General features: G+C 42.6%; 1 protein-coding gene across 3 annotated transcripts in view; it reads left to right on the top strand.

Moving 5' to 3' along the window:
• Positions 1-17,959, top strand: part of RNF145 (ring finger protein 145) — a 263,348-nt gene that overhangs the window by 26,895 nt on the left and 218,494 nt on the right. For all 3 annotated transcript variants that reach the window (XM_077468425.1, XM_077468422.1, XM_077468423.1), the window contains exons 2-4: positions 1,677-1,892; positions 12,936-13,044; positions 14,349-14,440. In XM_077468425.1, coding sequence (XP_077324551.1) covers positions 1,709-1,892; positions 12,936-13,044; positions 14,349-14,440 — 385 coding nt within the window. In that variant the 5' untranslated portion in view covers positions 1,677-1,708. The remainder of the gene's footprint in view (positions 1-1,676; positions 1,893-12,935; positions 13,045-14,348; positions 14,441-17,959) is intronic.

Below are 17,959 nucleotides of genomic sequence, written 5' to 3'. Positions count from 1 at the left end.
GAAAAATTGCAGCCAAAAGTCATACCTCTGATGTTGAAACGAGGATAAATGACTCAACTATACATGAAAACATACAAACTGTTGCAGAAAAAATGACAGCAAGTGCTCTGGACTGATGAGACCAAATTTGAAATATTTGGCTTTTGCAGGAGGCAAGTTCACTGAAGGGCTGAAGAGCCAATCCCTGTCAGAATCGCCGTTCTGACAGGGATGAAGATGGAGATCTTGTGTTGCTAAGCAGGAACAATGATCTGTCTTCTTCATCCAGTCAGACCATCCCCCACACAGTTAGCAAGCACCCGATTTTAACCCACTCCCACGCCAGTGTCATTAGTACAGTAACGGTGCATATTTTTAGCACTGATCACTAATGTCACTGGTCCCCAAAAAGGTGGCAAGTGTGTCGGTTAGGTGTCCGATTTGTGCGCTGCGGCGATATTGCAGTCCCGCTAAAAAGCGCTGATCGCCTCCATTACTAGTAAAAAAATTAAATAAATAAAAATATCCCATAATTTGTAGACCCGATAACTTTTGCGCAATCCAATCAATAAATGCTTATTGGGATCTTGTACATATTGGCCTAAATTGATGAAGAAATTTTTTTTTTTATTTTATTTTTTTATATTGGATATGTTTTAACACATAAATATAAATATAAATATAAATATAATATATATATATATATATATATATATATATATATATAAAATGTATTATACATACACACACACACACACACACACACACACTTTTTTTGTTTATAGCGCAAAAATCGCGGAGGTGATCAAATACCACCAAAAGAAAGCAATTTTCTAGAAAAAAGGACATCAATTTTATTTGGGTACAGTGTCACGTGATTGCACAATTGTCAGTTAAAGTAACACAAAATGGCCTGGTCATTAAGGAGGTTAAGCGCTCTGGGGCTGAAGTGGTTAAATTGCGTTTGAAGAACCACTGGGCAAATAATGTGGGATGTAAAAAAAATTGCAAAACCCACCATTTTATTCTCTAGGGCAGGGATATGCAATTAGCGGACCTCCAGCTGTTGCAGAACTACAAGTCCCATCATGCCTCTGCCTCTGGGTGTCATGCTTGTGGCTTTCAGAGTCTTGCTATGCCTCATGGGACTTGTAGTTCTGCAACAGCTGGAGGTCCTCTAATTGCATATCCCTGCTCTAGGGCCTCTGCAGGAAAAAAAAATTATAATGTTTGGGGCTCTTATAATTTTTGACTGTGCTTTGATATGTTATATTACAACCAGTACTCAGTTTCTTAGCTTCTTTATGCCTCAGTAAACTTGAATCTATGTATGCATACGTAGGACCAGACCTCTTGGTCCACAGTTAAGAGCAGCATTATGGTCTCAAAATTCTGAAGACATGGGTTTAGTTTACTACAGAGACACTTTTATATGAAGTCCAAGTGCTCCCTGCACTTGTATGAAGTTCACTAAAGCATGTGGATAACTTAAACATCTTTTGCCCAAAATACTGTGCTGTGTGTATGAATTTTGATAGGAACAATTGGATTGTAAGGGAATGGATCAGTGTGAGTATTCTTTGTATAGTACTGCTAAATATGTCGGCTATCTGCGTTACACATAAAAATGGATTACTCCTGCAGATCAGCATTTCTGCTCCACCACTTACCGGTCTTTTGTTTTTGTGTTTTCACAGTTTGACTTTAACTTGCGCCAAAGGGAATCGGTATGGGTGCAAAGGAAAAGTTGGAAGCCATGTTGAACGTGGCCCTACGAGTGCCTAGCATCATGCTACTAGATGTCCTTTACCGATGGGATGTCAGCTCCTTCTTCCAGCAGATCCAAAGAAGTAGCCTGAACAGCAACCCTCTCTTCCAGTACAAGTACCTGGCACTTAACATGCATTATGTCGGTATGGCATTCCTTTGCGATTTCTCATGACCTTATATGTTTAGTTTAGTATTTGCTAATGCCAAAAGCTGCATTTTTTTCTTGGCTATAAATTGTTTGCCTTTATAGAGAACACAAAGGGCAGATTGATTTCCTGTCAGAGAAATATTGTCACGTATCCAAATATTTGATGGGTTCGTGTTTTATAATCGTTTTGTTTGTGTTATTTTATGAATTAATTAGACTTGACTGTCTTAGGCATGCTATCAAACTGCTTGAGTTCTTGCGTAAGGCTATTGTGTCCCTTTACTTTAAGACAGTCGTTGCAATTTAGAAAAACAATAAAATGTGAGTTTCACATACAAAATATGCTGTTCAATAGCCACAAAGGATCCAAAAGATCTTTGTTATCACCAAAGATCTTTACAAACCCAGATATTACTATACCAAAGCATTGATGTGATCACTGCACTCCACGTAGCCTGAGTAGAGCTGTGGAAGGGACCCAGAAGGCTCCACCCTCTACAAGCTGCCTGCAGAAAATTAGGAAGGTTGAATACCCCCCCCCCCCCCCCTCTGGTCTTTATTACCGGACACTCCTGAGGCAAAGTTTAACACTGGGTTACTACAGAAATCTGAAAGAAATACTTGGTGCACACCAAGATTCAAGTAAGAATGCACACGACTCTTGTATTTAAACAATATTTGCAATGCATATCTTAGAGTTCAACTTTAAATGTCTAGGCACTACAGGAGACTTCTATAGTCTTTCCCCACTGGGGTACATACCAGCATGTGTAGTTGTTGGGACCTGCTGGCCCTTTTAGCCAGATCCCAAATCAGTGTGGCAGAGCTGCTGTCATTAGTTCTTTCAGGCTGGGTTCACACGAGCATGGAGCAGCTCACAGCAGGGGTCCAGTGCATTTCCATTCACCGGTTCATGTCCGATTTCAGCCCAAATTTTTGGCTGAATTCGGACCTGGCATGGACCAAAAGACTCACAGAACGCCTGTGCAGTTCGCTCTGGAGATGTGTGAACCGGCTCCATAGAGAGCCAGTCACAATCTCCTCATCCAAATTGCAATAGTGTTAATCCAGCTTCAGTACTGATCAGCAGAATAGGTATTCTGAGTCTGTACTTGTTAAGACATGGATATGTTGTAGTTAACTGCTAATTACAATAGGGAACATATAGCAAACAAATTAGTGACACAGTTAGGCCCCTTTCACACGGGCGGTCCACCTGCTTCATCAGTTCAGTCACGTTTCTTTCAAACCAAAAACTGATTCAGTTTACATCAGTTTTTCATCAGTTTTTTTATATCTGCCAGCTGCAGTCCTTAACCAGCGACTTATTTTTGCTGTCAGCGGGCTATTCCCGATGTGGGAACCATTACTCTATCCAAAAACCAATGATGTTGACAGTGGGTTGAGCATGATGGTGAAGCCGAGGGACTAGTTCCTCATCAGGCCCTCTCTCTCCACGTGATGGACAGCAGGCAGTGCGTGGATTCTGTAGCATATAGTCTATTGGCCTGCTGTCAGTCACAGGGGATCAGACTTGATAGGGAACTAGTGTCTCTGAATTTCCAGCACTCTGCCCACCCAGTTACTAAACTCCTCTGCTGCTGTGTGATCTGTGTGACAACCAGAGGTGGGGCAGAAGCTTAGCTGCACTGAGATTTAATATTCTGGCCTCGGTGTACCTCCACACATGGTGCTTGCTCCAAATTCATGCAATTTTTTTCAATGGGTATATATGTCTGTCACCTGCAGCGACATTTGTCATGCAGAGGTACAGAGAAATTCTGAAGAGTGTCTTAAACACGCTTTTAGTTACCCACACAGCATATTAGAATATCTTTTAAGAAAAGCACTCTCAAAATTGCTATGGTGCATAACACCCATTCTCCCATTATGCCCTTCCTCAGTTAATATATATCCCTAGGCTTCCTGTACTTCATTTCCTGTTAATCTAGTATTTCTGCTACAAAGCGTAGTGCTGTCTGCAAGAATGAAGTGTTTGCAGGATGTAGCTTTTACACAGATAATTAAATGAGATTTATTTCTAAAAATGGTAACAGAGGAAAGGGTAGCGGTTCCCCAAAGCTTGTATCTATATCTAGATTTTGTTCTGCGAGGGAGATTAAAAAGTTAACACGACTGATTTGTACGGCTTTTTTTTTTTTTTTTTCTAGTAATTTTTATTAATCATAAGAGTGGGTAAATAGACAAGAAGTTGACATTGTAATACACAGACTTCAGCATAACAGCAAAAGGCCAGTGTATATCGAGTAACAGTAAACAATAAAACAGACAATAGGGGGTCGTTGCTGTTTCCACATAAAAACTGCTAGTTATCAAATGGGGTCTGCTGTAGACCACAACAAAACCCAAAAAAGAAAGGGAACGAGAGAAAGATATTGGGGGGGGGGGGGTGTGAGGAAGGAAGGGGGGGAAGATAGGAAGGCTCGACCATCAGCTCAGGGCGGATCCTTTCGCCTACGCCATTCCTCCCAAACTTTGTCATGCTGCCATGTATTTCCAGTCTATCCTGTAATCTGTCTGTCATTTCATCCATCAGCTCAATGTCTTTTATTCTAGTATACAAATCTGCCTGGGATGGTGGGGAATGCCGTTTCCAATGAAGGGCAACCAGGCATCTCGCATCCATCAGGACATGTCTAAGCAGTGTTTTGGAATGTTTGGGAATCTGCAGGGTTGAAACTCCTAAGATTTTGGGGTCCCGGGAACCTGTACTCCTAGAAGGCGGGTCAATAAAAGCTGCGTTTCCGTCCAGAAAGCCACTATCTTGGGGCAGGTCCAGTAGATGTGATATAGGGTCCCCTTGGCTCCCTGACAGCGCCAACACGGAGGGATAGATGGCGTGGAGAACATCTGGTGTCGGGTACCAAAACTAGAGGATTTTATAGGCTTTCTCCTTGTAGAGCGTGCAAAAAGTTTTTTGCTGCTTGAGACCAGATTGTCTGCGCTGTTGCCTCTGGGATCTCCCCTCCCAGTACCTTTTTTTTTTTTTTTTTTTTTTTTTTTTTTTTTTTTTTTTTCCAGCAAAGCATAGATGTGTGTTTACCTTGGGTGGGGATGGAGTAAGAGTTTAGCAGCCAATATATATCTGAAATTAAATCTTGGCGTGCGGATCCCTCTAACACCAGGCTTTCAAAGGGGGTTGGCGCTGAAATTGAAGATTTCGGGTGAAAGATTGGGCATAATGTCTTATTTGCAAGTACTTATAAAACACCTGGCGAGGTAGATCTAATTTTTTTTGGAGTTCAGTGAATGAGAGCATCTTGTGTGAGCAAGGATGCACCAAGTGGCCAAAGTGGAATAAATTCAGTGTCACCCAGGTCGAAAACATCTGGTGTGTGTGAGACCAGCGGGCATCCTAGGTTTATAAAGGAAGTAGGTCAAAAGAGACCTTTCTGAGCCCAGGTTAAGTGCTCGAGATAGTCTGTGCCAGAGCGACCTAAAATGAAGCATAGGTCCCAAAAGCCGGCCCGAGTCCACCTCCGCGTTCGCATTCCAGAGCAGACCATATCTTTTCGATTTCTGTCCACTTGTTGTAGGATCCTGGGGAAACCAGGAGGTCAAGGCGCGTAGCTGAGCTGCTTGGTAGTATTTAAGTCAGGAAACGCCAACCCTCCATCGGAGCGGGACACCGCCAGGACTGAGTGAGGTATCCTATGTCTCCTATAGTTCCAGACAAAGCGCACCAAGTCTGCTTGGAGATTTCTCAAGTCTGCATATGGAATTGGAATGGGCAGTGTCTGGAAGAGATAAAGGAGTTTGGGGAGGATGGTCCTCTTTACAGAGGCCACCCTCCTCAGGAGAGAAATATGGTGGGCCTTCCAGTTCTGTAGAAGGACCCTTATGGACCGGAACAGGGGGGGAAATTGGCTCAGTATAGAGTGGCATAAGACGGGGTGATCACAGCCCCCAAATATTTCGGGGCTTTCGTCTTCCAGTGATAGGGGAAGCACTGCTGCAGGTTTTGTACTTCTGCTGCTGGGATATTAATAGGGAGAGGCTCTGATTTAGTCGTGTTTATTTTATAGCCAGAGAGGGATTTGTGTAGATCGAGCTCAGTGTGTAGGTTGGACTCCTTTCCCCACACCGGGACCCCACGAATATCCGCATTTCTATGAATGGACACCGCCAGGGGCTCAACACACGGCACAAACAGTAATGGTGAGAGTGGGCACCCCTGGTAAGTCCCATTCGCTGTCGGGAAGGTGGAGGACAGGGAAAAGGAGTCTTAACCTGGGACATGGGATTAGTGTATAGGTGCTGGATGGCCCATAGGATGGGACCCCGAAACCGGTCAGACAGCCGGAGTCCATGGACCCGGAAGGAAGACTGGGGAAAATGGAAGCGGCCTCCAGTGATAACCACTCATTGCTTGAAGGCTTAGTTGTCACTTAAGTTTAACACAGGGTGCTAGTATGCGATACTAAAAGATTTCAGTTTGTTATTAAATTGTAGACTTTATAGGTCACAATAAAGGTGGAAAAGTTCTGAAATTATTTATCCTTGTCTCATTTATTTTTTACATCACAGAAACCTGACATTTTAACAGGGCTGTGTAGACTTTTTATATCCTGTGTGTGTATATATAATGTATATGCATCGCATAGTAGCCCATTATGTGACACTTACCTGACACAGGAGCCAGCAAAGTCACCTCTGTCCCCTGTAGTCTGGTGCATCCATCTTCTCGGTGGGTCTCGCCGCTCTGCAGCTGTCATTTGGCGAAGCCGCGTGACGTCACTCCCGCGGATGCGCACGGGAGCCGCCACGCGCGGCATATCGCCGTTGACGGGTGCCGCGCTCAGTGCGCCTGCGCGCTGCTGTCTACGGCGCATGCGCCGTAGACATCAGTGCCTGTCTTTCGGAAAATATCTCCTAAACCGTGTAGGTTTAGGAGATATTTCTTGGACCTACAGGTAAGCCTTAATCCAGACTTACCTGTAGGTCAAAGTGTGCAGAAACAGAACAAAACTCTGGATGGCCGCACTCCGGGTTGAGTAAAAGATAAAGTGCCTTTATTTCTTCAAATGCAAGTGCAAAACTCCATAGAACAACACATCACAGCAAAGGGGAACAAAAGAAAAAATAGAACAAGATTTCTGCCGCGTTTCACGCTACAAACAGCGCTTACTCATAGGTCAAAGTGTGTTGTAAGGGTTTACAACCACTTTAAAGGATCACTAAAGATATATACATATATATATATATTTTTTTTAAATAACAAACATGTTATACTTACCTCCACTGTGCAGCTCATTTTGCACAGAGTGGCCCCGAACCTGATCTTCTGGGGTCCCTCGGCGGCTGTCTCGGCCCCCCCCGCAAGGACTCAACACCTTCATGCGAGCTCCCTTGCATGGTGTGGAGTGCTTGAGGGCGCGCTCCTGTGATACAGCCGACGGCCATAGGTGCTCACTGTGTCACTCGGCCCCGGCGTGCTGCGTCATTGGATGTGATTGACAGTAGCGCGAGCCAATGGCTGTGCTGCTTTCAATCCATCCACTGTAACCAATGAACAGCCAGGCTGAGCAGCGAAGAGATGTCGGGGGCGAGCGCGGGACTTTCGAGGTGTCAGGTAAGTAAAAGTAAAATGGGGGGGCAGGGGGGGCCAGTATTGTCGGATGTTTTTTCACCTTAATGCATAGAATGCATTTAGATGAACAAACACGTACCTTTACAACCCCTTTAAAGTGATATTAAAGGTAGATTTTATTTAAAAAAAAATTTAATATGTTATACTTGCCTTCCCTGTGCAGTTGATTTGCACAGAGCAGCTCTGGGCATCCTCTTCTCTGGTCCCCTGCTGTTGGTGCTCCTGACTCCTGCTCTTATCCGAGTGCCTCCATAGCAAGCCGTTGTTTACGACACACCTTCAGCCTTTAGAACCACTTTAAGGGCACTTTACCGCCGACGCCCCCACTGCCTTAGTGTGAAAGTGCCGCTATTTTTTGTGCCACTTTACTGTGGTTTTAGCTGCGCTTTTCAGCCGCTAGTGGGGTGCTTTTAACCCTCACTAGTGGCCGATGAAGGGATTAATAGCGCCGCTGCCAAAGCACTGTGCAGGCCCTGTCCATTAATTTCAATTGGCAGGGGCGATTTAGGAGCAGTGTATACACTGCTCCTAAAGCGCCCCAAAGATGCTGCTTGCAGGACTTTTTTTAACATCTCGCAAGACCACTGCTCCAGTGTGAAAGCACTCGGGCTTTCACACTGGAGTGACAGGAGAGGCGCTTTGCAGGTTTGTTTTTTAGCGCTATAACGCCCCAGTGTGAAAGTAGCCTAATTCCTTATAAACAATCATGTTTTTAAGAGTTTTACGACTCCTGAAGTTTTATTTAACCCTTTAGCTGTCAGGTCTGTATGTTGTAAAGATCTGGCAGCGGGTGGGGAGGTTTACATGCACTGGGATTTGTGTATGTATGTGTGTGTATATATATGTGTATATATATATATGTGTGTATATATATATATATATATATATATATATATATATATATATATATATATATATATATATATTATTACCAATATCTCACAAAAGTGTGTTCACCCCTCACATTTTTGTAAATATTTTATATTTTTTAATGTGACAACACTGAAGAAATGACACTTTGCTACAATGTAAAGTTGTGTACAGTAGAGTGTACAGCTTGTATAACTTTGCTGTCCCCTCAAAATAGCTCAACACACAGCCATTAATTTTTAAACCACTGGCAACAAACGTGAGTACACCCGTAAGTGAAAATGTCCAAATTGGGCCCAAACTGTCAATATTTTGTGTGGCCACTCAATGAACTGTAGCTCCCCAGTGCTGGCAGTAATCATGACACTCCCACCATGCTTGACTGTAGGCAAGACACTTGTCTTTGTACTCCTGACCTGGTTGCCATCCCACACGGTTGACACCATCTGAACCAAATAAGTTTATCTTGGTCTCGTCAGACCACAGGACATGGTTCCAGTAATCCATGTCCTTAGTCTGCTTGTCTTCAGCAAACTGACCGAGGGCTTTCTTGTGCATCGTCTTTAGAAGAGGCTTCCTTCTGGGACAACAGCCATGCAGACCAATTTTGATGCAGTGTGCGGTGGCAGGCTGACCCCCCACCCCTTTAACCACTTGACCATTGGGCACTTAAATACCCTTAATAACCAGACCAATTTTCAGCTTTCGGTGCTCTCACATTTTGAATGACAATTACTCAGTCATGCAACACTGGACCTATATGAAATTTTTGTCCTTTTTTTCACACAAATGGAGCTTTCTTTTGGTGGTATTTAATCACCGCTGGTTTTTTTATTTTCTGTGCTATAAAATAAAAAATGCAGAAAATTCTGTAAAAAAATGAATTTTTCTTCGTTTCTGTTATAAAATTTAGCAGATTAGTAATTTTTTATTCATAAATTTTGGCCAAAATTTATACCACTACATATCTTTGGTAAAAATAAGTACAAATTGGTGGATATTATTTGGTCTTTGTGAGAGTCCACAAGCTATGGTGCCAATATCTGAAAATTGATCACACCTGAAGTACTGACGGCCTATTTCAATTCTTGAGACCCTAACATGCCAGAAAAGTACAAATACCCCCCAAATGACCCCTTTTTGGAAAGAAGACATTCCAAGGTATTTAGTAAGAGGCATGATGAGTTTTTTGAAGTTGTCATTTTTTCCCACAATTCTTTGCAATATCAAGATTTTTTTTAACTTTTTTTTTTTTCACAAAATTGTCATATTATCAGTTTATTTCTCACACAGCATATGCATACCACAAATTACACCCCAAAACACATTCTGCTATTACTTGCGAGTACGGTGATACCACATGTGTGAGACTTTTACATAGTGTGGCCACATACAGAGGCCCAACATGCAGGGAGTGCCATCAGGTGTTCTGGAGCACCCAGGACAATTCTGACATTTCTCTCCTACATGTAAAAATCATCATTTATTTGCTAGAAAATTACATCGAATCCCAAAACATTATATATGTTTTTTTAGCAAACACCCTGGAGAATACAATGGTGGTCGTTGCAACTTTTTATCTCGCACGGTATTTGCGCAGCAATTTTTCGAATGCTTTTTTTTGGAAAAAAAACTGTTTTGTGCTTAAAAAAAAAAAAAAAAACACAGTAAAGTTAGCCCAATTTTTGCATAATGTGAAAGATGAAGTTACACCGAGTAAATCGATACCTAACATGTCACTCTTCAAAATTGCACAGGCTCGTGGAATGGCGCCAAACGTCGCTACTTAAAAATCCCCATAGGCGACGATATATTTTTTTTACTGGTTATATGTTTTGAGTTACAGAGGAGGTCTAGGGCTAGAATTATTACTGTCGCTCTAACGTTCGCAGCGATACCTCACGTGTGGTTTGAACACCGTTTTCATATGTGGGCGGGACTTAAGTATGCGTTCTCTTCTGCATGCGAGCACATGGGGACAGGGGCGCTTTAAAAAAAAAAAAAAAAAAATTATTGTTCATTTTACTTTCTTTATTTTAGTTTGACATTTTTTTTCCCCAAAAAAAAATTTTTTGATCACTTTTATTCCTATTACAAGGAATGTAAACATCCCTTGTAATAGGAATATGGCATGACAGGTCCTCTTTACAGTGAGATATGGGGTCAGTAAGACCCCGCATCTCATTTCTAAGCTGGGAAGCCTGGAAAAAAAAAAAAAAGATTCTGGATTTGATCGTATTGGCGAGTAGGTAGAAGCACCGGAGGGCGGCGGGAGGGGGGGGGGGGGTGTCTATGGCTGGGTATTGCAGGGTATCACCGACTATGGCTGGGTATCTCAGAGTATGGCGTTGCAGAGTATTGCGTTGCAGAGCATTGGATATTGGAGGGTGTTGCAGAGCATTGCAGAGTGTTGCACGGTATTGGCGGGTGTTGCAGAGCATTGCAGAGTGTTGCAGGGTATTGGTGGGTGTTGCAGAGCATTGCAGAGTGTTGCAGAGCATTGCAGAGTGTTGCAGGGTATTGGCGGGTGTTGTAGAGCGTTGCAGGGTATTGGCGGGTGTTGCAGAGCGTTGCAGGGTATTGCAGAGCGTTGCAGGGTATTGCAGGGTATTTGCAGGGAATTGAGGGGTTAATTTTCGGTGAGCAGCGATGTGGGCACTGCAGATGCAGCCCACATCGCTGCTGACACCGATCTCTTCCCCCTCCGCTGTTCCGATCGGTACAGAGAGGGGGAGGGAGGAACCGGCGTCATAACATGACGCCGGTTTGTTTACAAGTGATCACTCCGTCATTTGACGGAGCAATCACGTGGTAAACGGCCGCTATGAGCGTGCGCTTACCGTGATCCGTGATGCGCCGGATCCTGTGGACCCGGCGGTCACGGATGCTCTCGAGTGCGCGCCCCAGGGGGCGCGAGAGAGCGGAATTCTGGGAGGACGTCATATGACGGCCTCCCAGAGTTAAGAAACCGCCCTGTAGCCGTCATTCGGCTATAGGGCGGTTATTAAGTGGTTAACCTCTGCAGCAATGCTAGCAGTACTCATACATCTATTTCCCAAAGACAACCTCTGGATATGATGCTGAGCACGTGCACTCAACTTCTTTGGTTGACCATGAAGAGGCTTGTTCTGAGTGGAACCTGTCCTGTTAAGCTGCTGTATGGTCTTGGCCACCATGTTGCAGCTCAGTTTCAGGGTCTTGGCAATCTTCTTATAGCCTAGGCCAGGGGTCTCAAAATTTTCTAAACAAAAGGCCAGTTTACTGTCCTTCAGACTTTAGGGAGGCCGGACTGTGGCCATCGGGAGTACAAAATCTCCCAGCATCAGTGGGAGTAAACAATCTCCCATCTTTGGAAAGAATTGTGCTCCATCATTGGTGTCATTGGGAGTAACTGTGCCTTCATCATTGATGTCATTGGGAGGAATTGTGCCCTTAATTGGTGTCAGTGAATAAAATAGCACTAATATTTTCTAACAAGGCGACTTTTGGCTGTCAGATGGAAGCAATCCGGTGCTCTGCCATCTATCCTGGGTCTGCTTGCCCATCTGCATGGCTGGTGCCACCAGGCAGAGAGGAGGGAGCATCTAATGTTGTGCCATCTGCACTACATTAGATACATTGGAGTACAGTTGTGATATCCAGGGTCCCTGAAAGTCCCATTAAAGGCATCCCGACGCCAAAACATCACCACATGGACTTTTTATTCATTATTTTTTTTTTTTGCTACACCCAAGCACACAATATGTTGAGCACCCCCCCCCCCCCCCTTACGAACATAAACATACATGTCAGGGGGTGCCTACACACAAATATGTTGATTGTGATACAAATGTTGCTTATTGCCGTACACATAGAGGTGAGAGCAATAACTCTAGCACCAAGCCACCTCCGTAACACTAACCTGTTGACCTGTAAGGGGCTTTTAAAGCATTGCCTATGGAAAATATAGGGTACTGAAGTTTGTCGTCACTTCATGGGTGCACGCATTGTGTGGGTGACATTTTGGGTATCTATTTACTTGGTACAACCTCGTCTTTTTTATATTTTTCCCAAAAATTGGGTAATTTTGTGCGTTTGTGAGCCCTAAAATTAACAAGTGCATTTTTTACTGAAATGTTGCGTTTCACAGACCTTTGCGGTAATGACGCTTAACATAATAAACTGTATCTACCACTATTTTATTCTTTATGGTGTATGCTTTCAGAAAATATTTGGGGTTTTATGCAAAGTTCAGTCTTAAAATGATTTTTTTTTTAAACGTGGGTGCAAAAATCGGCGATTGGGTTCAAAACCCACTATATTGACTTATAGCAGTGCCCACAATCCATAGGACCTTTGTAAGCTCTGTAACTGCCGTACAACTGTTATATTCAGTTTGGTGGATTGACTTCCACTGAAGTAGCAGACAAGCAACATCTCCTAGTAGTTCAGAAAACAACTTAAAATTGTTGCTGGGGCAGCCCTGTTTTTTTGTTTTTTTTTTGTTTATCCAATGACACAAATGTACAACTCTGTGTGCTATTTTTTAATTACCCAATTTCTTATTTACTTCTGCAGGTTACATCCTAAGTGTTGTTCTTTTGACTTTACCTCGCCAGCATCTCGCTAAGCTGTACCTCTACTGTGTAACTGCTTTGCTGCTTTACACAGGACATCAGATTTCCAGGTGAGGAGGGTGCATGGGTCATTATCCAGAGATGCAAAAATGTGATAAGGGAAATTGCAGCATTATGATGTGTCTTTGCAGATTTTAGTTTAAGCTTATTACATGGGCTATCATCTGTAATGTTGTTGTGTTTGATGGGTTTTTTTTTTTTTTTGGTTGCCTGCCTAAAAGGAATATGAACTGAAAATACAATTTACCTGGTGTTAGCAGCTGCTTATAACGTTGAAAAATATGGTGACAAGATCAGAACATCTAAATAGATTATGCCAATTTGCGGTGGCTTAGTGGTAGGCACTTCTGCCTTACAGCACTGTGATCGCTGGTAGTCAAGACATTACCTGCTTAGAATTTGCAAGATTCTCCCTGTGCCTGTGTAGTCTTTCTGAACTTTTTTTCTCCCTCACTTCATAGACTTACTTATAGGTAATTTTGACTCCTGCCTTTAGTTGGCCCTAGTAATATAATATTCTACTGAATGCACCTAAGATGGCTGCCTCACTCCTATCTGCCCCAACACCAATTTGATAAGTGTTTTGAGTCTCCAGGGAGAAGAGCACTATGGAAATATACAGTAACTTAATTCAATTGATTAAAAAGGATTGACCTCCTTCTGAATCTTTAAACGGTTCTGTCAAGGCAAAACCTGCAGCATCCTCCAGGTCCCCATTCTTATTCCTGAATGTTAGGCTGTTGTAACAGGCAAAGCCCTAAAACTTCTAGTGTTGAAGTGTGCCTGCCCAGTCCTGCCTCATGCACACTCCTGTTGGTCAGTAAGGCAGCCTATCATAGTGATGAGCCAATAGCAATGTTTGGAAGGTGGAAACAGTAGGAAGGGCATGACAGAGGGCAACACTGCAGTGTGGCGTAGGTAAGTAGTGTATTTTAGGCTAGGTGCACATTAATGCGGCTCTGCGAAATGCAAGGAAAAGGTCCCTCCACCATTTCTGGAATCACAGCCTGCCCAGGAACTGCAAGTGCAGTTCCAAGTGCGCATGGCGTACCATTAGGATTAATTCCATCTGCATGCATCACCTGCGTTTTTCTGTGCAGGTGGTTGCAGCTGTGGGAACAAGTGCAGACCCACACAGATGTGAACCTAGCCTGACAGGAGACAATATCCACACAGGAGGACAAAGGGACTATGGGGGTGCTGGATCATTAGCTGCCTTGCCATAAGTAAACTTTTTACCTTCTAAATATGGTTTCTACTCTTTTTATACATGACAAGTAAAAAAAAACAAAATCAAATGGTTTTTGCTGTGTTAGCAAATTGTTAACTTATGATTCCATTGTACATATATTAGGGATTATGTTCGCAGTGAGCAGGAGTCCGGGTATGAAGGGCCTATGCATCTAGAGCCATTGTCTATGAACCGGTTTCTTACTGCACTAGTAGGTGAGTGATATCTATTTACCTTTGAAATACTGTAAAACCTGCCAACTTTACCTTTTTAATTCAATGTTAGAGTTAATCTCTAAAGATGGGGAGTGTACATACAGTGAGGGGAAAAAAAGTATTTGATCCCTTGCTGACAAAGTACGTTTGCCCACTGACAAAGAAATGATCAGTCTATAATTGTAATGGTAGGTTTATTTTACCAGTGAGAGACAGAATAACAAAAATATTCCTAAAAACGCATTTTAAAAAGTTATAAATTGATTTGCATTTTAATGAGTGACATAAGTATTTGACCCCTTCCCAAAACCTGACCTGGTACTGGGTGGCAAAACCCTTGTTGGCAATCACAGAGGTCAGACGTTTCTTGTAGTTGGCCACCAGGTTTGCACACATCTTATCTTGCACACCCACTCCTCTTTGCAGATCCTCTCCCAGGTCATTAAGGCTGACAGTAGCTCAAACCTTCAGCTTCCTCCACATATTTTCTGTTGGATTATGGTCTGGGGACTGGCTAGGCCACTCCAGGACCTTAATGTGCTTCTTCTTGACCCACTGCTTTGTTGCCTTGGCTGTGTGTTTTGGGTCATTGTAATGCTGGAATACCCATCCATAACCCATTTTCAATGCCCTTATTGAGGGAAGGAGGTTCTCCTGTGAGAAGTTGTCCTGTCCCCTTAGCAGAAAAACACCCCCAAAGCTTAATGTTTCCACCTCCTCCATGTTTGATGGTGGGGATGGTGTTCTTAGGGTCATAGGCAGCATTCCTCCTATGCCAAACACGGCAAGTTGAGTTGATCCTAAAGAGCTTGATTTTTGGTTTCATCTTACCACAACGCTTTCGCCCAGTTCTCCTCTGAATCATTCAGATGTTAATTAGCAAACTTCAGACAGGCCTGTACATCTCCTTTCTGGAGCAGGGGGACCTTGTGGGCTCTGCAGGATTTCAGTCCTTCATGGCCTAGTGTGTTGCCAATTGTTTTCTGTGACTATGGTCCAAGCTGCCTTGATGTCATTGGAAAAATTGGTATATATCGTTCTGACAAGATAATCAAATGGCAGCCAGCACAACACCAAACAAGTGCAAACCAAAAAAATGTATATAGAATTTGTGCAGTGCTCAAATATGAAAAAAACTTTGAAGTAAATGGGAATAACCACAAAAATTTTTTATATCTACACATTTGTGTAAAAAATTTAATGACGACAAACAATATTAATATAGAACATCCAATATTCAGTGAGTCCATATATTATCAGTGAGAAAAGTCCATAAACAAATCATGGGAAGAAAATGACTTCTAAACCAGGAAAGCCTTCTCCGTGTGAACTCTATATATTTAATTGAAAAAAACGACAGTGAAACCACCACCGGTTGTGAAAAGGTTTACCGGAGTAAGAGGACTCAAATGGGGTTATGCACAATGAGTCAGTAGGGCTTGTGGTGTTAAACACCAATGCATGGAACATCTACGCCTGTAGTCAGGATCAGAGCGGAAGATGGTCCAACCGTCCAGGGATCAACACAAGACAGTAATCTTTGGGAATGGGCCAGCGTGATATGCTGGGTCCTCCCAAGCGGTACATAGTACAGGCAAAATAGGGAGAAAAAACTCCACATAGTGTAAACCAGTATAAAAAATTGGTATGTTTATTAAAAGTAGGCAACACTCACATTTAGTAGTTTTAAAAAGTGCTTATAATGTACAATATGACCAACTCAATGGCATCTGCAGGGCTGGACTGACGTGTTTCGTCTAAGGAGACATCATCTCTGGTATGAGCCTGCTGTAGCCACTGCAATTAAATAAGATATGAAACCCCCAATCCTGTAAATGCCCTCCTGTGATTGCGATCTGTGCTTCTGATGAGATGGCACTTCCTATTTAGCAAAATGACGCTGGGGCATGCAGCCTCACTATAATCACCGAACAGAGTGTACAAATCGGCCAATGCATGGAACACCCTGTATGGACTTGAGCGCTAACCTCGCCTAGATCATTCCTACCAGGCCATCTGCGGTTGAAGCCTCGCTCTGAAATAACCAGAGCGGCTGATATGTGCTCCGAATCATCAATAGAAGGTTAAAGGCGATGACACCACCATGTATTTTTTACAAAGTGGAAGCAAATGGTCACATTCAGAGTTGTAAGCATTTAAAAAAAAGAAAAAAAACTGAAATAAGAAAAAATATATGAAAATGAAGCAATCACAGGACTGTTCATTATCATGAAGCCCCTAAAAAAGGTTGTACAACTGATAAGTATAATCGAGCACAATTAATGTAAAAATTTTTGCTACTGCCTAATTGATTTTATTAAAATATATATATATATATTTTGCAATTGAAAATATCTGGAGAATATTAAGAGTAAAAAAAAAAAAATAGAACTTTTCAAGAAATTTAAATTTTTTAAATTAGAATCAAAGGATGTATTGTGCATAATTGATTATCATGACTTATGAAAGTGGTTGTAAACCCTATTTACAACTTTATGCTACAGCTAAGCCTATATTAAGGCTTACCTGCAGCTACCCAGGATATCTCCTAAACTTGCACAGCATGTGCTGATGTCATCAGCAATGAAGTGATCAGTGACCACCACTTAAAGGTCTCCTTAGAATCTGCGTGGGATTTATCCATCAATAAAGAATTTTGCTTAGTTCCTAAGGCTTTTTGAAATACAGCCTTAGCCTCCACCCGCACATATCCCTTATCCAAAAATCTCTGTTTTAAGACATGAGCTTGAATCTTAAAAGTTTCAATGTTGGAACAGTTCCTGTGCAACCTCAAAAATTGGCTGCGCGGAACTGAGCGCAGCCAAGATCTGTGTTGACAACTGTCCATAGGGATGAACCCATTACGGTCGGTTGACTTAAAATGGGTTTTAAATTTAAACTGATGATCAACGATCTCAATATCCAAGTCCAAGAAATGTATTCCCCTATGACTAGACTCATGAGTCAAGGAAATAACTTGATCATTTTCATTGAGAGAAGCAAAAAACTGATTAAGAGAATCGGGACTGCCATCCCACAGGAGGAGGATGTCATCTATATATCTGGCCAAATAACTAATTCTGGCCTTTCCTGGGCATAGACGACATCCTCCTCCCACTTGGTTATGAATAAATTAGCAAGGCTAGGGGCAAATTTAGCCCCCATTGATTGTCGAACCAAAAATAATTGTGCTGGGTGGCGAACTCCAACAACTCAATGTAAGTACTCTGAAGATGTGTAAGTGAGGGATCCTTGAACAAAAAAATGTTGGACTGCTTCTATTCGATCATCTCACGATTGGGGCGTTATATTGATTTCTTTCTCCAGCCACTAGTTAAATGTACACCCCCATATTTGAAAGACACTAGAGAGACCATCAAGTTGCTAGAAGGTGTCAATGTACGGGGGGATTACATTATTGCTACAGCTGTTGTGGCCTCTCTGTACACCAGCATACCACATCAGTTGGGAATAGAGGCAGTCCAACATTTTTTGTTCAAGGATCCCTCACTTGCGCTT

This window comes from Lithobates pipiens, unplaced genomic scaffold (assembly GCF_037356315.1).
Source record: "Lithobates pipiens isolate NorthernLeopardFrog02 unplaced genomic scaffold, aLitPip1_a1.2 Scaffold_8, whole genome shotgun sequence".
Lineage (NCBI taxonomy): Eukaryota > Metazoa > Chordata > Amphibia > Anura > Ranidae > Lithobates > Lithobates pipiens.
The sequence above is the reverse complement of the archived record's forward strand: the minus strand, read 5'-3'. Positions and strand labels throughout refer to the sequence as shown.